This window comes from Suricata suricatta, chromosome 12 (genome assembly GCF_006229205.1).
Source record: "Suricata suricatta isolate VVHF042 chromosome 12, meerkat_22Aug2017_6uvM2_HiC, whole genome shotgun sequence".
Taxonomy (NCBI): Eukaryota; Metazoa; Chordata; class Mammalia; order Carnivora; family Herpestidae; genus Suricata; species Suricata suricatta.
The window spans coordinates 12,819,183-12,836,116 of record NC_043711.1 but is presented as its reverse complement, the minus strand read 5'-3'; the positions used below and the strand labels follow the sequence as shown (position 1 = coordinate 12,836,116).

The window sequence follows — 16,934 nt, the reverse complement described above, 5'->3', positions numbered from 1 at the left end:
GGTGATGGGGATAAAGTGTCCACTGACCACGATGAGCCCTGAGGGATGTATAGAATTGTTAAATCACTATACTGTACACCTGAAACTAACATAACATGTATGTTAACTATACTGGAATTAAAATGGAAAACTCCAGGGGCGCCTGAGTGCCTCAGTCAGTTAAGCGTCGGACTTCGGCTCAGGTCATGATCTCACGGTTCATGAGTTCGAGCCCTGTGCTGGGCTCTGAACTCAGAGCCTGGAGTCTGCTTTGGATTCTGTGTCTCCTTCTCTCTCTGACCCTCCCCTGCTCGTGCGGTCTCTTTCTGTCTCTCAAAAACAAATAAAAAACATTTTAAAAAATTTTAATGGGAAACTTGACTCAAGGAGCACCTGGGTGGCTCAGGTCATGATCTCCTGGTCTGGGAGTTCGAGCCCCGCATCAGGCTTGCTGCTGTCAGCCTGTTAGTGCAGAGCCAGCTTTGGATCCTCTGTCTCCTTCTCTCTACCCCTCCCCAGCTTGTGCTGTTCCCCCCCCAATTTTTTTTAATTGACTCAAAAAAAAAAAGACCCTAAGGTCTCACTCTCAATCAGATCCTCCCTCTCCTCCTGCCCCCTTACTCACTGCTTCAGCTACACAGGCCACCTCACCGTGGCTTGAGCACACCATGTTGCTCCCACCTCAGGCCCTTTGCACATGCTGTGCCCACTTTCACCAACCTCCTTCATCTGGTTTCCTTCTCACCATTCAGCTGTCACCTCTGCAAGGCAGCCTGCCTTCAAGTTCCTGACCTGGGAGGACTCCTGATCCTAAGGTCACACAGCAGCCATCAGACCTCACTATAAGGAACTATGGCTCTAGCGAGTACAGGGGCAGTATCCGCAACAATTGTCCCCTCCATGTTCCCAGCATCCCGCACTCAGTCTGTCACACAGAAGGTACACAGGAAACTCAGAACGGGAGTCTGCCAGCTTGTGTGAATCCCAAAGCTGGGGACCTCCAGCAACTAACTACTTCTCTGACACTCAGCTTTCCTCATTTGTAAAACTGTGACAGAATGCTCACTGCATTGTGCTGTTATGGGAACCCAATAAAAGGATGTGCACGATTCTAGCCCAAAGCTGGTACCTGACAGTCGCTGAGGGAATGAAGCTTGGAGGGGACAGGGACCTGGGGTCCTGCAAGTCTCTTAAAATATAGGAGGCAGGACACCTGGGTGGCTCAGTCTGTGAAGCACTGACTCTTGATTCTGGCTCAGGTCATGATCTCACAGTTGGTTCGTGAGTTCAAGCCCCATAGCAGGCTCTGCGCTGACAGTGTGGAGCCTGCTTGGGATTCTCTGTCTCCCTCTCTCTCTCTGCCCCTTCCCCTGCTCATCTGTGTACTCGCTCTCTCTCTCAAAAAAACAACATTATTTTTTAAAAAGTGTCTTTAAAATATAAAAGGTTAAGCTTTAAGGTTAATACTAAAAATGGAAATGACAACTTGCAAAGAAATAAACACATACTTTCTTTACAAAATACAAAACATATTTTATGGGTGTTATCTACAAGGATTCAAAGGAGCAGAGAAAATTCTGGAAGGACACAAGTTAAGCTGTGACCCCAAGGGATGTGGGGAGGAGGGAGATTTCCATGTTTAAGCATTTCTGAATCACCTGAATTTTTTATATTCCTTTGGTGTTTGCAAAATAAGTTAAAAAGCACAAACAAAGGTCTGTGAGGCCCTCTCCACCATCCCAACCTTCCACTCCTACTCCTCCAGCAGCAGGAAAACCAAAGAGACCTCTGCTGGGCTCCACTCTGGGAGGGCTTGAACCCCCGTGGGTCCCTGCACGGGAATCTGGCTGAATGTGGCTTGGTCACCGCCAGCCTCGCCAGGCTCACCGCCTCTAGCTGCTTTGCCTCATTCCCCCAGAGGTGATGTTCGAACTTGGCCTAAGCTACTCCCACATGCCTCAAGGCTTCTGGGCATCCACCCGGCCTCGCTGAGAGCTCCAGGGGCCCCTCATTTGCCCACGCAGAAGTCCCGGAAGATGACATCCAGGATCTCCTCGGTGCCCCCTCCGCCGGTGATGCGCGCCAGGTGCCCCCGGGCCAGTCGCAGTGCCTCGGCAGCCAGGGCCAGGTCCCTGGTCTTCGCGTAGTGGCCGAGGGCGTCCAGGCAGCCCTGCAGGTGATGCTGGTGCCTTGCGCGCGTCAGGAGTGGTGGGCCTGTGGACGGGTCCCCGCACCTGAAAAGGGCAAAGATGCTATTTCTCTCAACTTCCACAACTACCACTGGCAGGGGGATGATCTCTTGTATTTTGGAGATACAGAAACTGGGCCTGGGGGTGGTGGGGTGTGCAGACACACGTCCAGAGCCGGTGGCTCAGCCCTGACTTGATTTTGGGTTGAGGGAGGTAGCGGGAAAGGCGGAGGGGAGTGTGGGGGGTGGGGCACTCACACTTCAGCCAGCTCCTTCCTCAGCGCCTCCAGGAGGCCGTCCAGCCCCTCTCCAGTCAAGCAGGACAGCAACAGGTGCGGGGGCAGGTTGGGACTGGGGTCCAGGCCGCCTGGAGGCAGTAAGTCCGATTTGTTCAGCAGCAGCAGGAGGCGCTGGCTGTCCCCACTGGGGCTCCCAGCTACCGTGGGGGCGACCACGGTGTCCAGGAAGTTGCAGCTGGACGGAGAGGCCAGCTCCGAAGCATCCAGCACGGCCAGAATGAGGTCAGCCTGCTCAAGCCTGGGAGACCGCGAGCACCAACTGAGCAGTGACTCCAGAGTTGAGTAATTAAGGACATGGGGGGGGGGGGGCAGGCGCCGAGGTTGAATTTAAATCGCTGCCCTCCCCGCATCGCAGAATTCCCGCTGAGCTAAGCAGCCTTTCCTGATTCCGGAGGGGTAGAAGATAAATGCAAGGAGGGGCGCCTGGGTGGCTCAGTCGGTTGAGCGTCCGACTTCGGCTCAGGTCATGATCTCACGATTCATGGGTTCGAGCCCCGTGTCGGGCTCGGTGCTGACAGCTGGCTCAGAGCCTGGAGCCTGCTTCAGATTCTGTATCTCCCTTTCTCTCTGACCCTCCCCTGCTCGTGCTCTCTCTCTCTCAAAAATAAATAAAAAACCATTAAAAAAATTAAAAAAAATAAAAAGAAAATAAATGCAAGGAGAAACGGGAGCGCCTGTCCCTCCCCATCCCACCGTCCGACCGGCCTACCTCTCGCGGGCGCGCCGCACGCCCTCCTGCTCCACCGGCCCCGCGCCCTCCCGCAACCCCGCCGTGTCGCTCAGCAGCGCCGGGAACCCGGCCAGGTCCACGGGGGTCTCCAGCACGTCGCGGGTGGTCCCCGGTTCCGGAGACACTATGGACACAGGCTTCCGGCCTGGGACGCAGTGGAGGGTAGGGGTGATCACCAAGGAGGCGGGACGGAGGCGCCCCTCCCTCAGGCCCCACCTCCTGGCGAGGCGGATTTTTCATCCTCCCGGCTCCTCCCCCACGGCAGAACAGCTCGGTTCCTCAGCTCCGGCCCCGCCCCCACCAGTAGGCCCCGCCCCCACGCACTGAGTAGATTCACCAGGCTGCTCTTGCCGGCGTTGGGGGGTCCTGCGACCACTACGTGCGCCCCTGAGCGAAGTCTCTGCCCGCGCCTGGCATCTCGAAGATGTGCGCCCAGTGCCAGCTCCAGCTCTCGCACTTCGCTGTTAGCTGTGGAGGCAAGAAGATGGAGGGGATGGAGTGAGGGGACCTCCAGGGGCTGAGATGCCAGATGTCCCCATCCCTTCAAGGACCCACCTCTCTCCAGAACGCCCTCCTCCAGGTTGTCATCCTCACCAAAGTCGATATAGGCCTCCACATGAGCCAGAGCCTGGGGGGAGAGGAGGCAGTGAGTGGTGTGGCCCCCCAGGGACCCTCCCCCTGAACACCCCCACCCAGCGTTCCCAGGTCCGGCCTGACCTAAGGGACCAGAATGGAGACTCCTGCAATGACGAAGCGCTCACGCACAGGATGGGCAGGTCGGGCCGGGGACGGACGAATAGTGCGCTTGCCTTAGTGAGAGTCTTGGCCCAGCCATGACAGAGGTGGCCCAGTTCTCCGTCCAGCTGCCTCAGCGCCTGCCGCCGCTGTGCCTCAGTTTCCGCATGAATTAGGTCCGCCAGCCCCTCCACCTCGGTCAGGCTCAGCTTTCCGTGGGCGAATGCCCGCCTGGTGAACTCACCGGCTTCAGCTGGCCGCAGCCCTGGCACACTACCTACGGGAAGGTCCTGGGTACTGAGCTTCCTGGTCCCCCACCCTGGGTCGTGAGCTCCACTGGCAGAGCCAGACCTCGAACCCAAGGCTGCAAACTCACCAAGGGCCTGCAGGACTCCACTCACCACCGCCGGGCCTCCATGCACGTGGAACTCGGCGCAGTCCTCACCCGTGAAACTTTGGGGACCTAGTGCGGCGAGATGGGAGTCGAGGAGAGTACGGCTAGGCAAACGCCTGCAGGGGGAAAACTGGGTCACGAGAGCGACAGCAGGTTCGGGATCTGGAGCCCCTCACCTGGGAACCAGAGCACCAGCGCGCGATCCAACGGCTCCCCGGAGCGGGGGTGGCTGAGCAGGCGCAGGCAGGCGCTGCGAGCCGGGGGCAAGTCCCGGGGCGCCGTGAGGCTCCGGAGGGCGTGGCCGCTGGCGGGGCCGCTGGTCCGGATCACGGCGATGCCGCAGCGGCCTTGGCCAGAACTCAGCGCGAAGATAGTGGCCCCGGAACTGGCTCCCGGGACGCCGCTGCCCTGGCGCATGCATGGTCTGGGACTGGAGAGGAGGAGAATCAGTGCGTCTGGGATGCCCTTGTGGCAAGAGTGGCAGGTGGATAGAGTGCTCGACGGTCGGGAGATGCCCGAGGTGGAGAGCCAGGCGGCTGGAGGATGGGCAGACTGGAGCGTCTGAGGCCAGACCCGATTGGTCTCTGAGAGCAATAACTGACTCAGACGTGGGTTCTGCGGCAGGGGGATGGATATATATTGTGAGGGTGAGGGGGCTGATATCAAAGTGTGACTCTGAAGCCAAGAGTTGACCCAGATGTGGGCTCTGGGGCAGGGGGATGAACGGATTGGAGCTTGGAAAAATGCTAAAGGTGTGGTTCTGCCGCAGGGAACTGGGCACCCAGATCCCAGGGAGAGGGTTTGGAGCCCAAGCAGCACCCCACGCTGTCACACCCCTTTCCCTTATCGCCCCACCTGCGAGGCCCACGTGCGGCCCGGGCTACCAGGCTCCACAACCCCCGCCACATGGATTCAGAACCAGCGATCCGCCTACCCGCTCAGCCCAGGGGGATTCTACTCCAGACAGGAGGCCCCGCCCACTCCGCGGCGTGACTGGTAAAACGCTCAACGATTCCCGATCATCATTGGGCCCTTTAGAAGACGTCCTGCCCACTCACTGAAGATCCCCGTTTCTATTGGCTGGTGACAGGGCTATAGGCAGGGAGGGGCTGCCCGCGGGGGTGCAGCCAAATGGCGTTCCCCCGGCAACCATAGACCGAATTTTTAGGATCCTAGAACAGTGGGTATCCGAGACACCGGAAATGAAGGGTGGGAGGAAGAACCACGCACGGCCCAGGGCCGCGGGAATTACACCGAGGCAAGGGTTTGAGTCCCGTAGTTTCCATCTGGCCACTCCGAACCTTTAGACTAAGTAAGAGGATCTGAGGGGCGGAGAGGGATGGGTTCCGGGGAATTCATGGCCTGGCCCTGGTAAAGTCTTGTCCAAATCTCTGGGAAGATTCTTACTTGTGTTCTCGGAACTCTCCAAGTTTCTCGCCCGTCCCCCAGCTTTCGCTCCCGCCGTTCCCTCCTCCTCGGAAAAACCTCCCTCATTTGACAAACTCATCCTCCGACCCTAGCTCCACGGTCCCCTCCGTCAGGACGCCTTTCTGGAATCCCCAGCACAGCCCTCGCTGCCCTCTGGGCTTTTCTGGCCCAGGCCTGCTACTGAAGAGTTGGGTATCCGGTCTGTCCCTGGCTCCCCGAAAGCTGGAAAGTGGGAGTTTCAGGGATTACTTTCAGGTTAACCCAGGACAGCGCAGGACAGCAGAATAAAGCGCTGATGGTGGAATTCCAGGCACTGGCTGGGCGGGGTCTCGGCGGGCGCTTTCGCACGGCCAATTCTCTGGTTCTTGGACGGAGCGGGCGGGCGGCGCTCTTGCACTTGGGAAGAATCTGTCGGACCGTCTATCCGCTGCCTCGCCCCGCTCAACTTAATCGTTTGTAAAAGAGGGACGAACGCGGACGCTCGCCGTCTCCGAGTTGTTCCATCTGTCGCAAGTATACATCAAGCGCCTACTGTGTGCGCCAAGAACCAGAAAGGGCCCCTGCTCTCTCTGGGCTCTCAGTCTTACAAAAGAGGGTACGCAGGATGGTTAGCGGTCTGGGTGCCAGACAAAATACAGGCGGCCAATTAAAAATTTTTTTCTTAATGTTTATTTTTGAGAGAGAGAAAGAGAGAGAGGAGGGGAAGGGCAGAGAGAGAGAGAGAGAGAGAGAGAGAGAGAGAGAGAGTGAATCGAAGCAGGCTCCAGATTCTGAGCTGTCAGCACAGAGCCCGTCTTGGGGCTCGAACCCCTGAACCGGGAGATCATGACCTGAATCGAAGTCAGACACTTAACCGACTGAGCCACCCAGGCGCCCCTAGGACGCCCAGTTTAAATGTGAATTTTAGATAAACAACCAATAAGCTTTTGGTATAACTATGTCCCATGTAATGTTTGGGACCTACTAAAACGTTTCTCGTTTGTCTGAAGTTCATTCATATTTAACTGGGAAGAATGTATTTTTATTTGCTCTGCTTGGCAACTCTATCGGGTCCTCTCTGAGGAGGTGACGTCCTGAGGGGTCCAGGGGTTAACTGGACGGAGAGGGGGTGACGAGTGCCCCAAACAGCTGAACGGCTCGTGCTAAGACTCTGAGGCAGGACCTGCCATAACTATGTACTCGTGTTCTAGCTGTGGCCAAGTTGTTGCTACCCGGAATCTCCCCCGACCAGGCCCGCCCCCTCCCACGTCCAGCCGTAGTCAAATAACGCCAACTCAGATTCTAAATCTCGCACTTGCTGATGGGGAAACTAAGGCTCGAAGGCGGAGAATCCAGGCCCCGAGAGGGCCGGGACGAGACCCAGAAGAAGGCGCGGGTGGGGACAAGGAAGAGAATGCACCTTTGGTGCGGGCGGAGACGAGCACCAGAGAGCGAAGTGGGCGGGCAAGAACAAAATCCGGAAAACAACACGGGCGGAGTCGAGAACCCAAGAGCGACGTGCGCGGGGACGAGAAGGAGAATCGAGGTTCCGCGCGGGCGGAGACGAGAAGCAGCGCTCGGGCACGCGGGGACGGCGGCCGGCGCGGGCGGGCGCGGCCTTTGTCTCCACCTCCAGCGCGCTCCGCGGCTGCACCGGCCGGATGAGCCCGCGGCCCCCCGGCGCTTGGGCCGCCCGAAGCCCCTGATCTGACCTGCCCTCGCCATGGCCGAAGCCACCTCCAGCGCCGGGGCCACGTCCCTGGAGGGCGAGCGTGGCAAGAGGCCCCCGCCTGAGGGCGAGCCTGCAGCCCCGGCGTCCGGAGTTCTGGGTATGTGTGCGGCGTCTGAATCTGACAGGGTTGCAGGTGCCTGGGGTGCGCGCGGGGCTGGACCGGGAGGGGGTTTGGGGTCAGCTGTCCCGGGCCTGGAGTCCAGTCCAGCGGCCGGCTTCTCCGGGCACTGCGGCTGCCGCGGGTCTAGAGCGGCTGGGAAGATGCAGGGGACGGGGGTCCCAGCGCAGAGACGCGGACACACCCCTCTGAGAGCCCCGGCGTGGGGCTGAGCCCAGTCACCCCTGGAGCTACCGGATCGCAGCCTGGCAGGGATGCGCTTGAGAGAGCCTCTCCGCAGAGGATACAGAATCATACGGTCCTGGGTTCGAATCCCAGCTCGCCTTTGTGACCTTGGGTGCGTGACTTAAAACGCCCCGGTCCTCAGTTTCTTCACCTGTGAAATGGGGGTAAAGAACCGCGCCCAGCTCTGAGGACGCGCTGACATGATGTGGTGTAGCACTCTGGGCTGCTAGTGAGCGCCACATCGATCGTGGTTTTGGAGGCGGAGCTGGGCCTCAAGAATGAGTAAGATTTGTAAGGGAGGGCCTGGGGGAAGGGCATTCCTGGTGGAGGGCCTGGCTGGTGCAAGGACATGGAGGGAAGGAGATAAGCTGAGGCCAGAGCTTGCAGGCCATTGAATGCCAGACTGAGTTGCTGAGGAACCCTGACAAGAGTATGAGCAAGGGCCAGGGCTGGAGGGACTGAACCAGAGGCTGGGGTCCTGGTCTGGTTGTGTCCTGAACTGGGTTCTGCCCCACCTGCCCCCTAGATAAGCTTTTTGGGAAGCGCCTCCTGCAGGCTGGTCGCTACCTGGTTTCCCACAAGGCGTGGATGAAGACAGTGCCCACGGAGAACTGCGACGTGCTGATGACCTTTCCAGGTATTTGTGCCCACCACCCTGGGCTCCCCTGAGTAGGAGTGGATAAGAGGCCTCAGACCCCTTGTGACAAGAGCCATCAGCCCCTGTGCCCCTTGGCAGACACGACTGATGACCACACGCTGCTATGGCTGCTGAACCACATCCGCGTGGGCATCCCCGAGCTCATCGTGCAAGTCCGCCACCACCGCCACACGCGTGCCTATGCCTTCTTCGTCACCGCCACGTATGAGAGGCGAGTCTCTGTCCCTAGCTTCTCGCTGACCCTGCTCCCCAGCTCCCGGTCCTTTCAAGCACCAACTGTGAGGTCTAGCGCCCTGTGTTTGTCCCAGGTGGCCGCTAGGCACGCCAACCCTAGCTCCAGGAAGGTGAGCCAGGGCCTCCCCCATGATCCCACCTCCCCGTCTCCCTGGCAGCCTGCTTCGAGGAGCCGATGAGCTGGGTCTGCGCAAAGCAGTGAAGGCTGAGTTTGGCGGGGGCACCCGAGGCTTCTCTTGCGAGGAGGACTTCATCTACGAGAATGTGGAGAGCGAGCTGCGCTTCTTCACCTCCCAGGTGCGGCCAGCTCTGACTCCCGGTGCACATCCCCAGCCCTTGGGTTGCTGCTCCCTGTGCTCAAGCCCTGTCCCCTGCAGGAACGCCAGAGCATCATCCGCTTCTGGCTGCAGAACCTACGAGCCAAGCAGGGCGAGGCACTACACAATGTGCGCTTCCTGGAGGACCAGCCAATCAGTGAGTGGGCGGGACCAACCTCCAATCACCTGTGGGGAGTTGGGTGGGGTTCTTAGAGAATAGCCTATCAATGCAAGAGGGCGGGGCCTAGAGCCAACGGATCAAAGACTAGTGAATAGTGGGGTGGGGCCTGGAAGCATCAATCAATGAGATGAAGGGGTGTGGCCTTAACAAAGGGGTGGGGCTTACTTCCCCAGAGTAAGAAACTTTGTTTGTGAGAAACTTTTTTCTGGGTCCTGCGGTAAGGTAGGGGCAGGACCATGGACAGCACTCCATGCACCGTGTGGTGCGGCCCTGGGCCTCAGTTTCCTCTCCAAGAGACTGGCTGCCCCAAGGTCACCTCCTGACGCCAACTTTGTACCATTCCTCAGACGTTCAGAACAGTGAACTGAGGGCAAATGGCTTTATTTAAAAACAGGCTTCGATGCTGGCCCCACCCTCCCAGGTGTCCTTCACCCTCTCCTGCCGGTCTCTGCGCCTCCACATTCTGAAGGAGAACAAGATATCCCGTCCACTCAGAACTCCTTTCCTGGGAAGGGCCCCTGCAGATTGACATGGGTTTCGGCCAAGGGGGCTGGCCAGGTCAGGCAGAGGCAGAAGGGCGGAGCTCATGCATTCTTGTCCCCCAACAGTCCCTGAGCTGGCAGCCCGCGGGATCATCCAGCAGGTGTTCCCAGTCCATGAGCAGCGCATCCTGAACCGCCTCATGAAGTCGTGGGTGCAAGCTGTGTGTGAAAACCAGCCTCTAGGTGTGGCCCCAGGCTGGGGGGTGCATGGGAGTCTCCAAGGCAGGCAGGGCTGACCAGAACCCCCCCTGTGCCCCTGGTAGATGAGATCTGTGACTACTTCGGAGTAAAGATTGCCATGTACTTTGCCTGGCTGGGTTTCTACACGTCAGCGATGGTATACCCAGCCGTCTTTGGCTCTGTCCTGTACACATTTACGGAGGCTGATCAGGTGCTGGGAGTGGGCTGGGCAGGGGCTGGGGTACCTGAAACGCCCTCCTCCCTGGGCCAACCTGGCCAACAGCTCGGCCCTCTGCCATCTCCAGACAAGCCGGGATGTATCGTGTGTGGTTTTTGCCCTCTTCAACGTGGTCTGGTCAACCCTGTTCTTGGAGGAGTGGAAACGGAGGGGGGCAGAGCTGGCCTACAAATGGGGGACGCTGGACTCACCTGGGGAAGCGGTGGAGGAGCCACGACCCCAGTTCAGGGTCAGTCGTGGGTGTCTGGGTCCAAGGACTCCCAAGAATGAGAGGTGGAGGTGGGGGGGACACTGTAGGGACAAAGACAAGGTGCGAAATGGGGGCTGCAGCATCAGAAAGGGTATGGCAAGTGGAGGGATCTGCATGCTCAGAAAGGGAGGGGTGGAAAATTGCATTTAAGGGCCTGGGAAAGGTGTGCTGGGGCTGGGGCTGGGGCGAGGGGTGGTCACCACAAAGGCAAGAGTGTGGTGGAGGGAAATGGAGTTCAGAGCACTGGGAAGGGTGTGTGGGGCAGGGTGCACCTCTGGCCTCACGCCGAGCCTCACCCCCACCCTCTGCCAGGGTGTCCGGCGCATCAGCCCTGTGACTCGGGCTGAGGAGTTTTACTACCCACCTTGGAAGCGGCTGCTCTTCCAGCTGCTCGTGAGCCTCCCCTTGTGCCTCACCTGCCTGGCCTGTGTGTTCCTGCTCATGCTCGGCTGTTTCCAGCTGCAGGTGACCTCCACCCCACCCCATCCCCAACCCGGGCCTTGGCCTTGACCCTGCAACCACCTGCCTGGATTCACCCCCGAGCTGAGCCCAGATGCCAGGGTGACCTACAAAACCCCCGCCCCTGCAGGAGCTGGTGCTGAGCGTGAAAGGGCTGCCTCGTCTTGCCCGCTTCCTGCCCAAGGTCGTGCTGGCCCTGCTGGTCAGCGTGAGTGCGGAGGGCTACAAGAAGCTTGCCATCTGGCTCAACGACATGGGTATGCCCTGCAAGGGGAGGTCCCGCTGCCCGGGGGAGGAAGGTCCCTAGTGGCCTTCAGGCTCTCCTCTGCTTTCAGGGGGCCTGGGCCACCTCCTCACTGACCCCCTTGGCCCCCAGAGAATTACCGGCTGGAGAGCGCCTATGAGAAGCACCTCATCATCAAAGTTGTCCTGGTGAGTGGCGGCCAGCAGGCGGGCCCGGGGCGTGGTCTGCCTGGAGCATAGCAGGGGCTCTTGGGGTCAAATACACTTACCTGTCTTTTTCCCACAGTTCCAGTTTGTCAACTCATACCTGAGCCTCTTCTACATCGGCTTCTACCTCAAGGACATGGAGCGCTTGAAAGAGGTGAGGTCCCATCCCAAAGGCAGTTCCCTCCCCCAGCAATGGTGGCCAGCGGGGGGCCGGACTTGGCCCAAGGGGTCCACGGGCTTTCCAGCCCCTCCCCTCCCTCCTCCATCCTTCTCTCTCTGTCCGTCCGTCCGTCCGTGTGTCCTCTCTCTGCCTGTTGCCCCCCCATCTGTCCGTCCACCTGTCCGTCGGTCACTCCACAGCTCCTGCTCGTCCTGTCCCTGTCCCAGAGCCTCGAGCGGCAGCTTCGGGCGGTGCTGGTCCCGCTCGCGGCCCTGCGGTTCCGTCTCCTCCTCCTCTCCCTCCGGGGCCTCCTGCTCATGGCCCGGGCCAAAGTATGGGCAGGTGGCGAGCCCGCAAGGCCTCGCCAGGGTGGGCAGTGTGGCTATGCTTGGGGCCTCACGCTGAGCCAAGGGTGCATGCATGTTCCAAGGGGCTGGGGCTCTGCTGATGGGGTGCAGATGGCAGGGGCCCCTTGAGGCCTTGGGCACCAGCTGAGCTCCTGGGCAGTGCCGCAAGCAGGGGACCCTGAGCTGCAGCAGGATGAAACAGGCATGGCAACCCCAGGAGGTTGGCTAGGAGCACTGGCCTGCCAGGCTACAGTTTGCGGCAGATGAATGGTGGCAGAGGCTGAGTGCTGGGGCCTCCATGTCCCGGGACATCCAAAGGGGTGGACTTAGAGACGGGGGTCAGGGCATGTGACTAGAAGCTTGCTCCTGGAGGCAGGTGCCCAGTCCCAGCAGCCTATCTTGGTGCCGGGGGCCTCGCCCGCCCCCCACGTGGCCTCTCTCCACCCCCTTCCCGCCCCCAGATGCTGGCCACGCTGCTGATCACCCGCCAGTTCCTCCAGAACGTTCGTGAGGTCCTGCAGCCGCACCTGTACCGGCGACTGGGCCGTGGCGAACTCGGCCTGCAGGCTGCCTGGGAGCTGGCCCGCACCCTGCTGGGCCTGCTGAGCCTCCAGCGCCCTGCACCCCGTCGCCTTGAACCCCAGGCCGAAGAGGGTGGTGGCACCAGCGGCAGCGGGGGCCGCAGGTGTCTCGGTGGGGGCTGCGGGGCACCTGAGGAGGAGGAGGAGGCTACAGTGGAGCGGCGGCCTGCAGGGGAGGGTGGGGAGGTGGGGGACGGGCCCCGGGGGGGAAAGGAGGAAGAAGAGGAGGAAGAGGAAGAGGAGGAGGAGGAGGAGGAGGAGGAAGACGATGAGGAGGAAGGTGAGGAGAGCAGCCTCTTGGACTGTGGGCTCCGGTTGAAGAAGGTCAGCTTTGCTGAACGAGGAGCCGGGCGGCGGCGGCCCGGCCCGGAGGCCCTCCTGGAAGAGGGGAGCCCCACTATGGTGGAGAAGGGGCTGGAGCCGGGAGTATTCGCACTGGCTGAAGAAGATGACGAGGCCGAAGGGGCTCCCGGCAGTCCTGAGCGGGAGCCTCCGGCCGTCCTGCTCCGCCGGGCTGGGGGCGAGGGCCGAGACCAGGGGCCAGACGGGGGCCCAGAGCCAGAGCCAGCTTCAGGTGACTCAGCCCGGAGGCAGCGGCGACAGAATCGGTCATCCTGGATTGACCCTCCGGAGGAGGAGCACTCACCCCAGCTCACCCAGGCTGAGCTTGAGAGCTGTATGAAGAAGTACGAGGTGAGGAGGGCCCAGGAGGGGCAGGGCCTGCGGTCTGAGCGGGGAGGCAGAGGGGCTCAATAAAAGGCCCTCGATGTGGTCAGGAACTTGCCGAAGGGGGAGCTCTGGGTCCATTGAGGATCATCTGCGGAGGCAGGCTTGAGAGAGGAAGGTAGTCTAAAGGAGGAGGCATTCCGGTCTGAGGGAGGGTCCAAGGCCACACCCAGGCCCTCCCGCCTGCAGGACACGTTCCAGGACTACCAGGAGATGTTCGTGCAGTTCGGCTATGTGGTTCTCTTCTCGTCTGCCTTCCCCCTGGCTGCCCTGTGCGCCCTGGTCAACAACCTCATCGAGATCCGAAGCGACGCCCTCAAGCTGTGCACGGGGCTGCAGCGGCCCTTCGGGCAACGGGTTGAGAGCATCGGCCAGTGGCAGGTGTGGGGGGCGGCTGAGGCCCTGAGCCGATGCCCAGGGGTGCGCTGGGGAGGGGCAGGAGGCCCGCTGGACCCCACCAGAGCCCTTCCCCCACTGCGTGTTCCCCTCTGCAGAAGGTGATGGAAGCTATGGGCGTCCTGGCGATTGTGGTCAACTGCTACCTGATCGGCCAGTGCGGACAGCTGCAACGCCTCTTTCCCTGGCTCAGCCCTGAAGCGGCCATCGTGTCCGTGGTGGTCCTCGAGGTGGGGCTGGTGGCTGGGTGGAGGAGCTGTGGGGGGCGGGGGGCAGGACGTCCCTGGGCCTGCAGCCCCTTCCTTCTCCATTGTCTCAGCATTTCGCCCTGCTCCTCAAGTACCTCATCCACGTGGCCATCCCCGACATCCCCGGCTGGGTGGCCGAGGAGATGGCCAAGCTTGAGTACCAGCGCCGGGAGGCCTTCAAGGTACACTGTGGGGGGAGGGGGGCTGGGCCTGGTTCACTCCTTCGCTTGGTGGGGCTTCTCCACCTAGCCTGGCTGGCGGCTGGGTTCTTACCAGGAGGGAAGGTGTGCGGAGCCTAGTGTAATAATCAGTGCCCCGCCCCAGCCAGTCCCTCCCGGAGTCCCAGTGAAGTCCAGCACCGAGCTGGCACTCGTGAACATTTAGTCATTGCCAGCTCACCGGCGGTGTCCCTTTTGGGGCCAGGGACACAGCTGATGCTTCCTAGAAGCCCAGCTTCTGCCACATTCCTCAGAAAGCTGCAGAGTGGGCCAAGGAGCCCGGGCAGCGCCCTCCCCGGAGATGTGCTCTGTCTGTGCCGTCTGGGTGGCCCCTTGCTACGGGCGGCCAAGGAGCCCTTGAAACGGGGCTGGTACAACTGAGAAGCAGAACTTCTATTTCATTTTATTTTCTTTTAATGATTTAGATTGACAGTGACAAAGCCACATGTGGCTACCGGACTGGCCCGTGTAGCATCTGCCCTGTGCCAGTCATGACTCCGCTGGTTCTCTGTAAGCGGCAGGGGACCGTTGAGAACCAATGTGTGTTTGCCTTCTTTCCCAATTCTTTTCTTTTTTTAATGTTTATTTCTTTAGTTTGAGAGAGACAGAAGGATAGAGAGCAAGTAGGGTGGGGCAGAGAGAGGGAGACAGAATCCAAAGCGGGCTTCTGTGCCGTCAGCATGCCCGATGCAGGGCTCAAACCCACGAACTGCGAGGTCGCGACTGGAGCCAAAACCAAAAGTTGGACGCTTAACTGACTGAGCCACTCAGGCACCCCCGCCTCTCTCCCAATTCTTTTTTTTAATGTTTTATTTATTTTTGAGAGAGAGAGAGAGACAGCGTGAACAGCGGAGGGTGAGAGAGAGAGGGAGACACAGAATCCGAAGACGGTCAGCTGTGCTGACAGCTCAGAGCCTGACGCGGGGCTCAAACCCACAAACAGCAAGATCATGACCCGAGCCAAAGTCGGATGCTTAACCGACTGAGCCACCCAGGCACCCCTCTTGCAGTTCTTAAGACGGCGTCTGGCACATGGCTGTGGACAGATCTGCTTGCCAGTAGTGTTCATTCTCTTCTCAATTCTCAGAAAGCACTGGCATGAATCCAGGAATGCAGTTGGTGCCTAATAAGGGGTTAGATCTCTCCCTACTTGCTCAGCCACAGCGCAGGGTGGGTTCAGGGATGCAAATGGTACCCAATAAGTGTTTAGATCTCTCCCCACTTCCACGGAAAGCCCCAGGGTGGGTCTGGGAGTGCAGCTGGTGCCCAGTAAGTGTTTGGATCTCACTCCACTTCTGCAGGGTCCGCCAGCATGGGCCTGGGGCTCGCATCCGTCTGCCCGGTCCCTGTCATGGCTCTGTTCTGCCCACAGAGACACGAACGCCAGGCCCAGCACCACTACCAGCAGCAGCAGCGGCGGCGGCGGGAGGAGGAGGAGCGCCAGCGCTACGCGGAGCACCATGCCCGGCGAGAGCGCGATGCTGGCAGCCGGGAGGAGGCTCGGGCTGAAGGCTCAGGGCTGGACCCTGCTGCCCCTGAGAAGGCCTCTGCCAAGGCCAAGGGCAGTGGGGCAGGTGGCCACGGGCAAGAGCGGCCCAAGCGCCCGGGGTCCTTGCTGGCACCCAACAACGTCATGAAGCTGAAACAGATCATCCCACTGCAGGGCAAGTTCCTGTCGTCCGGAGCCGCATCCTCACTGACCAGCGCGGGGGCTGGCCCTGCCGCCCGGCCACCTCCTGCCCACTCCCCCACGGGTAGCGACACCCGCCTGCCAGCCTTCCTCAGCTTCAAATTCCTCAAGTCGCCTGAGACACGGCGGGACCCAGAGCGTAGCCACTCACCGCCCAAGGCCTTCCACGCTGGCAAGCTCTTTCCTTTCGGTGGGGCCCGGGCGGACGCCGGGTCCAATGGGGCAGGTGGGCAGGCCCGGCTGGATGGGATCCCCGGCGGCGGCGGCGGCGGCGGAGGAGGCCGAGCCCAGCGGAGTGGGCCAGTGGACGAGGCTGCGGCTGAGGAGCCGGACGCCCCCCGGCCTGAAGAGGAAGGCTCAGGTCACAAGCTTTAACTCGGGGGTGGGGACTCTGGGCTAGGCTTTGCGGGAAGGGGTGGGGTGGCCAGGCCTGGAGAGAGGGGCCGAAGGGGACAGAGGAGGCCCGGTCTCTGGTACCGGTTGGGAACCTGGGTACGTGGTACATGGAGCTTCTCAGTCAAAGCCTGCTCAGTGTCTCCAGGACCCCTGACAGCCAAAGCTCCCTGTCCCGGTGCTCCTCCCAGGGCACCGTGCCCTCCATGCTCTGGTGCCCAGAGAGATGCAGAAGGCTTCTTCTCCACCCGGCCCAGCCTCTCCTGCCCCCATAAGACCCCACACCCAGCTCATTCTGGGGGGACTAGACCCCCCCCAGGCCTCTATGCAAGTCCTTAACCTGCAGCCCTGATGTTCAAGGAGGCCTTCCTTGGAGGTGGGGCCAGGGCTGCCTACCCAGGGAGCTCGGGGTGCTCCTCCACTGGCTGCATCCGCATTCGTGCTGAGCAGAGGTGCAAGCCTTGTGTCCCCGCCTCCCACCTTGCTAGCCCCAACCCCAGTCCAGCCCCAGCCCCAGGCTCCAGCAGCTCATCCCCCAGGGAGCCCAAGAGGTGGCAGCTGCAGCACCAGGGACGCAGGTCAGAAACCGGAGGGACTTCCTCAGACTTGTCTCCTCCCCGTGACGGGGCGGGGCCCAGTGCCCAGAGGCAGGGGATGCACCGGAAGACGCCCACCCCTTGTCACTGATCAGAAGCAATAAGGCCCTCAATGTGCCTGGCAGCCCGGGAGGGAGCGCGGGCAGGGTCCGAGCGGGGTCCGGCGGCGGGGGCGGCACCCCCCCGGAACGGCCCCTCTCGCCTCCGCAGGGACAGCGCTGGCCCCCGTGGGCGCCCCTGCCCTCCGCACCCGCCGCAGCCGG

General features: G+C 60.9%; 2 protein-coding genes across 7 annotated transcripts in view; one reads left to right on the top strand and one right to left on the bottom strand.

Annotated features, from left to right (window-relative positions):
* Positions 1 to 1,491: 1,491 nt before the first annotated feature.
* On the bottom strand, positions 1,492 to 6,040 carry GTPBP3 (GTP binding protein 3, mitochondrial). Of its 6 annotated transcripts, none has more exons than XM_029916974.1 (9): positions 5,733 to 6,040; positions 4,502 to 4,940; positions 4,308 to 4,394; positions 4,006 to 4,208; positions 3,752 to 3,824; positions 3,521 to 3,664; positions 3,176 to 3,341; positions 2,426 to 2,704; positions 1,492 to 2,213 (listed from the first exon to the last, which is right to left on the bottom strand). In XM_029916974.1, the coding sequence occupies exons 1-9, from the start codon at positions 5,817 to 5,819 to the stop codon at positions 1,988 to 1,990; spliced, it is 1,704 nt and encodes a 567-aa protein (XP_029772834.1). In that variant the 5' UTR covers positions 5,820 to 6,040; the 3' UTR covers positions 1,492 to 1,987. The 6 variants fall into 6 exon arrangements, with proteins under 6 accessions (XP_029772834.1, XP_029772838.1, XP_029772833.1 ...); XM_029916978.1 differs by lacking the exon at positions 5,733 to 6,040 and adding an exon at positions 5,181 to 5,713 and having other exon boundaries at positions 4,502 to 4,749; XM_029916977.1 differs by having other exon boundaries at positions 2,120 to 2,213; positions 2,426 to 2,534.
* A 586-nt stretch (positions 6,041 to 6,626) lies between these two features.
* ANO8 (anoctamin 8) overlaps positions 6,627 to 16,934 on the top strand; it is a 10,805-nt gene continuing 497 nt past the window's right edge. Inside the window, exons 1-18 of the mRNA XM_029917851.1 lie at positions 6,627 to 7,561; positions 8,334 to 8,444; positions 8,544 to 8,676; positions 8,858 to 8,996; positions 9,077 to 9,173; positions 9,806 to 9,922; positions 10,003 to 10,130; positions 10,225 to 10,386; positions 10,720 to 10,872; positions 10,997 to 11,123; positions 11,243 to 11,298; positions 11,396 to 11,470; positions 12,285 to 13,097; positions 13,320 to 13,511; positions 13,625 to 13,756; positions 13,846 to 13,956; positions 15,365 to 16,043; positions 16,882 to 16,934. Coding sequence (XP_029773711.1) covers positions 7,456 to 7,561; positions 8,334 to 8,444; positions 8,544 to 8,676; positions 8,858 to 8,996; positions 9,077 to 9,173; positions 9,806 to 9,922; positions 10,003 to 10,130; positions 10,225 to 10,386; positions 10,720 to 10,872; positions 10,997 to 11,123; positions 11,243 to 11,298; positions 11,396 to 11,470; positions 12,285 to 13,097; positions 13,320 to 13,511; positions 13,625 to 13,756; positions 13,846 to 13,956; positions 15,365 to 16,043; positions 16,882 to 16,934 — 3,384 coding nt within the window. The 5' untranslated portion in view covers positions 6,627 to 7,455. The remainder of the gene's footprint in view (positions 7,562 to 8,333; positions 8,445 to 8,543; positions 8,677 to 8,857; positions 8,997 to 9,076; positions 9,174 to 9,805; positions 9,923 to 10,002; positions 10,131 to 10,224; positions 10,387 to 10,719; positions 10,873 to 10,996; positions 11,124 to 11,242; positions 11,299 to 11,395; positions 11,471 to 12,284; positions 13,098 to 13,319; positions 13,512 to 13,624; positions 13,757 to 13,845; positions 13,957 to 15,364; positions 16,044 to 16,881) is intronic.

What these genes read in the sequence shown, in the direction of transcription:
- GTPBP3 (XM_029916973.1), bottom strand. Translation starts at nt 5,819, where the DNA reads ATGAGGGAGGTTTTTCCGAGGAGGAGGGAACGGCGGGAGCGAAAGCTG. An exon ending in GCTGGTGCTCTGGTTCCCAG is followed by an intron (nt 4,395 to 4,501) that starts GTGAGGGGCTCC and finishes TCGCCGCACTAG; the next exon opens with GTCCCCAAAGTTTCACGGGT. An exon ending in AGGAAGGAGCTGGCTGAAGT is followed by an intron (nt 2,214 to 2,425) that starts GTGAGTGCCCCA and finishes TGCCCTTTTCAG; the next exon opens with GTGCGGGGACCCGTCCACAG.